The 9,583-nt window shown below is 41.9% G+C and overlaps 1 protein-coding gene across 5 annotated transcripts in view; it reads left to right on the forward strand.

Moving 5' to 3' along the window:
- SENP6 (SUMO specific peptidase 6) overlaps positions 1 to 7,637 on the forward strand; it is a 68,304-nt gene extending 60,667 nt beyond the window's left edge. For all 5 annotated transcript variants that reach the window (XM_069974654.1, XM_069974657.1, XM_069974660.1 and 2 more), the window contains 3 exons: positions 1,998 to 2,066; positions 3,193 to 3,343; positions 7,077 to 7,637. In XM_069974654.1, the coding sequence (XP_069830755.1) occupies positions 1,998 to 2,066; positions 3,193 to 3,343; positions 7,077 to 7,289 (433 nt within the window). In that variant the 3' untranslated portion in view covers positions 7,290 to 7,637. The remainder of the gene's footprint in view (positions 1 to 1,997; positions 2,067 to 3,192; positions 3,344 to 7,076) is intronic.
- The last annotated feature ends 1,946 nt before the right edge of the window (positions 7,638 to 9,583 follow it).

The raw sequence follows: 9,583 nt of genomic DNA on the forward strand, positions 1-9,583 counted from the left end.
TTCCATTGGCTTCCATTATAAAAAAAAACCAAAACGGATCAAAACAGATCGTTTTTTTTACGGACACAAAAATGATGTCGACCACGTTTTGTGTACACTAAAAAAAAAAAAAGGTTCCCTTTTTTTTTTTATAATGGAAGTAAATGGAAAAATAGATCAAAACGGATGCACACAGTTGCATCCGTTTTTTTCATCAGTTTTTTATTCATTTTTTGCAAAAAAAAAAAAAAAAAAGGATTAAAAAAAAAAACGGATTGCAAAAATGTAGTGTGAACCCAGCCTAAGGGGGGCTGACAGTATCACTCTAATTTATACAGTGGATGCTTACTCAGATGGTGAATCCGAAAGATCAGGACAGCACATTCTACTACTGTGTCTATTGATGTTCACCACCACAACTTCCGCCATCTGCCTTTTAGGAAAATGTTGTTTGTTTGAAGCAAAGGACCCGTTGAAATGTTCTGCTGGTGTCTCCTCCATCTGACCACTGCTGTGCATCCTATGTAATTTATTTTAATTTTGCAAATTGTCACTGCTATTGTGTGTTTGTGTTTTTCCCCACTGTTGACAGTCTCCTGCAGCCAGTCCCCAAAGTATTGTCACATTGTCCTTTGGGAGTCCTCCACCTTCTCATCATGGCAACAGCTATATTATTTACCACCCTTGTGTCGCTGCCTATGATTACTAACAAGAAGGGGCGGTAACACGTCTGCAAAACTCAATAGAAGAAATATTGCAGTAAACTTTGCTAGTGGTTAGCAGGCAGGGCCAGTCTCAGTTATACAGTCTGTCCGGAGCAGTCACTATTCGTCTCTCATTAAGGTTTTATTGAAACTTGTAAAAACGAGGAATAAAACATGAAACGACAAAAATAAGGCGAAGGGGACAAGGATATATGCGGAAAGAGGAGGAGGGAAAAACCTTACAGGACATACAGGATATATACTGTATTTTCCTGCGTATAAGACTACTTTTTAGCCCAGGAAAATCCACTCAAAAGTCAGGGGTCGTCTTATACGGCGGCTGTCGTCTTATAGGATGGTTGCTGAAAAACTTTGAATCCGGACTGGGGAATATGCGGTTGCTGTGGGAGGAGCTAAAAAACGGCCACATCCCTGCCGTGTGCGGTGATCAGATGAAGGGGAGAGCAAGCTGCAGGCGTCCGGGGAATGGAAAAAAGAGATACGGTAGAGTGGCGCACCTCTTACACCGCCCTTGTATCCTACTGGTATACCCGTACCTCCTTCTCTGCCTCTCTGATCTCGCTGCTGTCTGATGTCTTTTAATTCATTTTTATGTGGTGTGTGTTGGAAGAGGGGTAGTCTTATACGGCGAGTATATCCCAAACTCTATATTTTAACTGGATAAGTTAGGGGTCAATATATATATATATATATATATATATATATATATATGCCATAAGAGTTGATAATTATCGAGCATGGCACAATCCTAGGGAAAATGTATATGGTAGTCAACATGGGTAACTGGCCACGTATGGTTGATGGCCATAGAAAAATATGCTTAATAAAAAATAGTGCAAGATGCGCCTGACAAAAAAAAGGATATAGGAGATCAGGGAACTAATAAAGGGTTAAGGATCTGCCATGGTTGCCAACAACAATGAGTGTCTATCAGTATAGTTAAGTGTGTCCGCTAATTCTCCATTCAGTCACTGTTATTCACCATGTATACAGGGCTTTTGCAGTGACTGCTCCAAATAGACAGTTTATATGAGAATATTTACATGGTTGGTGGAACCAGTTTATGAACCATAGAGCATTAACACATTGATGTCCAAATATCTATAGGACCGTGCATGTGTAGACCTCATACACATAATACACTTGACGTAACGTGCAAGGCAGGGCCGATCTCGTCCTTGTTTTAAAATCAGTGGACAGTCCCTGTATGTATCTCTTATGGAAAAGAGTTCTTAGATACTGGTAGAGCTTCACTAATTTCTATTGAATGATTTATTTTTTTTTACCCTCCAGACCGTGTATACTGCTCATGGATTCTCTTAGAGGTCCTTCTCGTTCCACTGTGGTGAAAACATTACGAGAGTAAGTCCTGTTTTGTTTCATGAATATGCAAAAGAAGAGCCTGTGGAGCCTCATTTAAGAGTCTGGAAACACAGGACTAGCCAGATATCCCTCCGGGAAGGACCCAGCCAAGGGGTGGCTCCTGTAGGGAAACCCCCAAAACCACCATATTAAGTGGTCCTATAAGTCAATGTAATGACAAGGGAAAAACAAAGGCCAGGTATCCATCCACATACAGCTGTTTCGGGATGTTGCCCCTCATCAGTGTGGAGCAGGATTCTAGCTAGGTGGGGGCAATGCCTAGTAGAGCCATAAGAGAAACAGATTGCTAATCTCAGGGAGACCAGACAAGCAATAACGCTGCCGGTTAAAGCACTCAATGCAGTGAAATGTTTTGTTTCAGGTAGGCTCTGTGCACATTGAGATTGAGACTTTGGGTCCTATTAGATTAAGCAATATTTCGTTGCTACCAATTAACGATAAACTATTGCCAACGGTGCTCATGGGAATGACCTGAAATCATTCAACATAACGATAACTCAACATGGAACGATTGTGGTTAGTTACGATCACAATCACAAACGTTCGTATTCTTTAGTATATAAACACGTACATACACTGAAAGATTTGCTAACTATTAACAGTGATTTTATGGTCCGCTCAAAGGATGAGAACAACTTACAAACAAATTTTAGTTAAATGTTTGATCGTTGGCTGCTTCCACGGAAAGATTATCGCCTAAATTCAAACAATATAACTATTTTTCACACGATAATCTCTTCATGTAATAAGGCCCTTATATTTGGCATATACCCTGGGAAAGGCTTCCAGCATATATGTTAAAGTGGTTATCCAGTGCTACAAAAACCTGGCCATTTTCCCCTCTCTTGTCTCCAGATTGGGTGGGGTTTCAAATGGAGCTTAATCACAAACCACACCTGAACTGGAGACGAGAGGGGGACAAGTGGCCAGGTTTTTGTAGCGCTGGATAACCCCTTTAAATGCATCCATAAAGCACCATTCACCCGACAGGCTAAAAGAGTGACGCACAGAACCTTAGTGTTTTGTTAGTTTTTACTCTGCTACTATACCATGGTTCACTGTCCTATGTATGCTGACAGCTATTTAACTTAAACTTATTTTTCAGATACTTGGAAGTAGAATGGGAAGTTAAAAAAGGAAGCAAGAGAAGCTTTTCCAAAGAGTTCATGAAAGGTTCCAACCCCAGAGTGCCTCAGCAGAACAACTTCAGTGATTGCGGAGTGTTTGTACTACAGTACGTGGAGAGCTTTTTTGAGGTGAGCTACTTTGTGTGTGAATAATTCCTTTTATACAGTTAAAGGGAATCTGTCAGCTGCAATTCACGTTATTAACTTCTGACACTGTTAGATAGCTGTTAGGTCAAGGAGTCCACATGGTACCTTTCATATGTCTGTCTGTGCTTTCAGAATGTAGATATCCTTTTTTCTATAGAATGAAGAGTCAAAGAAGCGATCCTGAGCTCCTGAAGTGCAGGAAGCTGTAACACCTCCTTACTCCCGCCTCCCATACCTAAACCTGCTTGGGATTTCAGGTGTCAATCAAGCCGGGAGGAGGAGAGAGGAGCCATTCCAGCGTGCAGCTATTCAGGAGCTTAGGAAAGCCTATTTGACTCCTTGTAGCAGGGAATACAAGCATTTCTCTACATCCTGGAAGCACAGAAGGATATATGAAAGGTACCATGTGTCTTCACCTAACAGTGTCAGCAGTTTAGGAAGTAAATAACAGCTGACAGATTCCCTTTAAAGAGGAAGTCTCACGAATACTAAAATCCTCAGTAAGGGGGGTGAGAAAAAATAATGACCTAGTGAACTCACCCGTCCCTGTGCCTCTGTTGCATCTCTTCCGGGTCCCGTCCACAGCAGTCGGCTGCCATCTTTTGCTGGAAACTGGAATACGGCACACACCCAGGCTCTTCCAGAAGCAACATCACAGCTCGGCTGAGCAATTGCCCCAGTCAGTGATTGGCTGAGCGGGCAGTCACTCAGCCAGGGATGTGTCATTGCAGCTAGCAGAGGTGCAGGACTCCGGCTACTGTGAACAGGACCCCGGAGAAGCACTACGAGGCATGAGGAGGAGTGAGTTTACTTGTTTATTATTTTCTCGCCTCACCCGTCCCCCCCCCGGCTTCCTGACAGTTTTAGTGTTCGTAGGACTTCTCCTTTAATTCCTTTTAAGCCCCCTTTGATAATTCATAATTTTTTTCCTGACAGAATTGCAATGCAATTTGGAACAACAACACTAGGTGGAGTCTAAGCAGGAATAAAATCTGGAAATTCCTGTGATTGAAACAAGGAATTATAGTGTCTCCTTTTTAGGACAACGCTGCCACCTTTGTAATTGTTTTGTTGCCTCCTTATGATCTAGCATCTATCAGGATAAGAAATTGTTCTGTTTATGCATATATGTTGCTTTAGATGTGGGATTATTTACTTGTCAAATGTGCAGTTTGCTTTCTTAAGCTGGCCATGCACATTAGATGTGTGATGCCAAACACCTGTACACTTGTCCGAGCATGTATGTGTATGGGGGAGTCAGGCATGATAGTCGGGTGGGGGGATGCTCAAAAACTGTATAAAAGCTCATAGCAACCATTCATTTTGTACTCTGCTTTTGAAAAGTGAAAGTTCAGGTGTGATTTATCATACTGTGTAAGGTTCCTTTTAGACTAACTGATTGCTCAGCCGCAAGGGCTGCAAATGAGTTCCGTTCAGCGAGAGCACTCTCGTTTGCTGTGCCTTTAACACGACACAAGAAATTGAGCGCCTGGGCTACACGAATGATCACTGTATCATTTGTGCAGCCTTGGAAACTGACAGTACAGATACATATATAGTCCATGCTTACCACGCTGCTTGTGATCTGGCATCCCAATTTTTTTTGTTTTCAGTTTTGCTGTATGCTTTATGATAAAATAAAGGATGTTATTAAAAAGGTCCATTCATCCCACAAAACTTAAAGGGGTAGTCCACCAAAAAAAATTTTTTTTCAAATCAACTGCTGCCATGAAGTGCCAGAGATTTGTAATTTACTTCTATTAAAAAATCTCAAGCCTTCCAGTACTTATCAGCTGCTGTATGCCCAACAGGAAGTTGTATTATTTCCAGTCTAGAGAGCAGGAGAGGTTTTCTATGGGGATTTGCTACTGCTCTGGACAGTTCCTGACATGGACAGAGGTGGCAGCAGACAGCACTGCGTCAGACTGGAAAGAAAACACCACTTCCTGCTGGACACACAGCAGCTGATAAGTACTGGAAGACTTAAGATTTTTTAATAGAAGTGAATTACAAATCTCTGGCACTTTATGGCACCAGTTGATTTGAAAGAAAATTTTTTGGGGTGGACTACCCCTTTAAGCCCTCATGGCTCATTATATGGAAAAATATACAAAAGAGATGAGCTAGTCGCTCATCTAAACAAAGCGAAGCGCTTCGTTTGATGAGCTCTCCGCTCATCAAGCCGCCAAGACTGAAAACCCCAACCCCCCTCAAAAGAGGCTGAAAAAACTCTCCAAAATACACATCACCTGACTGCTGATGGATCCCTTACTTTGTTGGTTTACTATCAGAAATGCCTTCAGTACTAAAAGAAAAGATTAGAATAGGGAATTACCATTTATATAGCATACTTAACCCCTTCCCGTCAGTAACATGTAAATATACGTTCCTGCATTGACTGGGCTTCTGATGTGTCCGGGACTGCTGCAGTGTGAGCGATCCCGCTCACATCAGTGTGTCGGGGGCCGGAGGTAATAAGAGGCAGCTGTGATCCCGCAGCTGTGTCTTATTAACCCCTTAAATGCCACAATCTATAGCGATCACAGTGTTTAAGGAACTCAGTGATCAAGACCCCCGCAGCATGGTCCGATCGCGTGTGCCGACAGGCGGGGGTAAGCTTCTTACCTCTGTCCTCTTGGATCAGCGATCCACATATAGAGTCTGCTCTCAGGCAGGCTCTACATAGATCGCCGTGTATTGATTGCATGTTTTACAGTAATAAAAAGTGTAAAAATAAAAAAAGTTTTTTTTTTCAAGTATTAAAAACGCTTATAACCCCCCCCTTCCAATAAAGGTTTAAAAGACCCCCTAGCCCATTATAAAAATATGAATAAATAAGTAGAGATATTACATATTGTAGCTTGCGGAATTGTCCAATCTATTAAAATATAACATTATCGTTCCCGCACGGTGAACAGCTTAAGCGAATAAAAAAAACACACCAGGATTGCTGATTTTAATAAATTTTATATATTAGAAAAAAAAAAATATAAAAAGCTATCAAAATTTTTGTTACACCAATATGATATTAATAAAAACAAGAGATCATGGCGCAAAAAATGACACCCCAACCAGCCCTGTAGGTAGAAAAATAAAAGCGCTATGGCTCGAAGAATGCGGGGAGGAACATTGCATGAATCTGACCTGGACTTTTGTGCATCAAAGGGCTCTGTCTTGAAGGGGTTAAAAGAGCTAGCCAAAAAAATGACAGAGGTCAATCCTAAGGATGCTACAAAGTCACAAAGGGAGCCTATGAGGCCTCCGCCCACCTATTGACAGTGTTTCCATTATGTGTGTGTTTATCTAACATGCTGTGTCATGGTATGTAAACCTATATAGCAGGGATGGGGAACCTTGGCTCTCCAACTGTTGCAAAACTACAACTCCCATCATGTCTGGACAGCCAAAGGCTGTCCAGACATGATGGGAGTTGAAGTTTTTCAACAGCTGGAGAGCCAAGGTTCCCCATCCCTGCTATATACTATAGTACAAAGGCCTAGCTTCCCCCGGATCAGAGGCAGCTCTTAGAGATAGCGATAAATCAGATTGCTCAGTATACTGATGCACGGCACCCATATTTACCGATCATTTGCACTGCAAATATAGATAGCGGGTATACATTTCTCATAACCTCTCACGCTTCTTACATCCATAGTCACTGACCATTGCAAAGAGTCATTTTTTTTTTATACTAACGCATTTCAATCCATTTCAGAACCCCATTCAGAGTTTTGATCTGCCTATGAACTTGACGGATTGGTTTCCACAACAAAGAATGAAGACAAAGCGGGAAGAAATCCGGAATCTTATCCTTGTCTTGCAGGAACTTCAAAGCAAAGACAAGAAGGGACAGAAGGACCTTGGCATAACACAGCCCGCTTCACAGGAGGGAACAGAGCAGTTTAACAGAGATTTTGAAAGTGTATGAATATTTCATGTGTGGCACGCTACCCTGCCATCACAAAAGCAAAGCTGACTTTTTTTTTAAATTTTTTGCCGTACTTTAGATGTTTGAGCAGCTGACACACTTGATGCTCAGTCTGCTTGGGACTATGAGAGTGAGCAAGTGTAAACGTCACCGGAATGACTGATTGCCAGCCACATTAACTATACGGAGAACTTACAGAATTGTACATATGGTAATAAGGTCATTTCTTTTCAGTATTTATGATTTTTTTTTCTTCCGTCTCATTCTTAAGAAGTGTTTGTCATTCTCTTAACAGTAACTACAAAAAAATTACACTTCAAATAAAAAGAAAATATTTATAGGCTCACATTTTAATGTGTATAGTTATTTAGTATGGAGTTCCTTTTGTATGATTTTACCCACGTTTACATGTAAGCTATTCATTTGATATGATTTTTGCCTGCCCTCTTACTAGTAGTTAGTCTATGCTTAAAGGAGAAGTCCGGCAACATTTTTTAATAAAGTATTGTACTTCCCCCTGCACTTACTACTGCATCAAGGCTTCACTTCCTGGATAAAATGGTGATGTCACGAACCGACTCCCAGAGCTGTGCGGGCTGTGGCTGCTGGAGAGGATGATGGCAGAGGGACACTTAGGGACACAGAGCACTGGAGGGACACTGAGCGTCCCCTGCCATCATCCTCTCCAAAAGCCACAGCCCGCACAGCTCTGGGAGTCGGGTTGTGACATCACCATGTTATCCAGGAAGGGACATCACCATGTTATCCAGGAAGGGACATCACCATGTTATCCAGGAAGGGACATCACCATGTTATCCAGGAAGGGACATCACCATGTTATCCAGGAAGGGACATCACCATGTTATCCAGGAAGGGACATGACCATGTTATTCAGGAAGTGACATGACCATGTTATCCAGGAAGTGACATCACCATGTTATCCAGGAAGTGACATCACCATGTTATCCAGGAAGTGAAGCTTTGATGTAGTAGTAAGTGCAGGAAAAAAAGCACTTTGTAAGCATTTCCTGTAATACGTGTATATTGGTGATTTGTATAACTTTTGGGGGGCAATACAATACTTAAATAAAAAATTTCCTGGACTTCTCCTTTAAGGGCCAGTTCACACGGAGCAAAAGTGGTGGAATTCCACAGCAGAGCTCTATGCTGTAGAATCCCGCCTGCATCAGTGTCCCACAGTCTCTCTATAGGAGGGGTTGGATGCCCCTGCTTCCGTCCCTCTCCTTTCATAGAGAGACTGATGCAGGTGGGGTTCTCCACCGTGGAATTCCGCCACTTTTGCTCTGTGTGAACTGGCCCATAATCAAAGTAATGTAATGTATATCACCTATTGCTTATGAAGGGAGGAGGGGGTCCTCCCACCTCTGGGATATCCACTGTTCGATACCAATTTGGACACATTTGGCTCAGCTATCTTAGGCAGTGTACATATGTTCAGCTGCCACACCAGTGGGCATCCCAGTGGTGGGATCCTACAGGCCAGTCACCAGATAGGCAATAAGTTTTGATTATGATAAATCCCCTTTAAAGGTGAAGTTCGGCGAAAATTTTTGTTAAAGTATTGTATTGCCCTCCAAAAGTTATACAAATCACCAACATACACTTATTACGGGAAATGCTTATAAAGTGCTTTTTTCCCTGTACTTACTACTGCATCAAGGGTTTACTTCCTGGATAACATGGTGATGTCACTTCCTGGATAAAATGGTGATGTCACGACCCGACTTCCAGAGTTATGTGGGCTGTGGCTGCTGGAGAGGATGATGGCAGAGGGATGCTCAGTGTCCCTCCAGTGCCCAGTGTCCCTCTGCCATCATCCTTTCCAGCAGCCACAGCCCGCACAGCTTTGGGAGTCGGGTCGTGACATCACCATGTTATCCAGGAAGTGAAGCCTTGATGCAGTAGTAAGTGCAGGGAAAAAAGCACTTTATAAGCATTTCCCATAATAAGTCTATATTGGGGATTTGTATAACTTTTTGGGGGCATTACAATACTTTACTAAAAAATTTAGCCAAACTTCTCCTTTAAGAGCCTTGCGTTTTCTACTTGGCAACAGGCTATAAACCTAGTACAGGAAAACTCAGCAGAAATTGAGCTAAACCTTAAAAGACAGATTTTTTAGTATAGTAACAAATATGACTTCGTAGTCCTGGACGGTCCCCTTAAAGGGATGTTAAATTGGACTAAACCAATTCATTATATGAAATAAAACATATTTTTAAATGTATAACCGTTTCTAAAAATGTACTGCTTGAGAGCTATATACTTACTAA

This window comes from Dendropsophus ebraccatus, chromosome 6, assembly GCF_027789765.1.
Source record: "Dendropsophus ebraccatus isolate aDenEbr1 chromosome 6, aDenEbr1.pat, whole genome shotgun sequence".
Classification (NCBI taxonomy): Eukaryota; Metazoa; Chordata; class Amphibia; order Anura; family Hylidae; genus Dendropsophus; species Dendropsophus ebraccatus.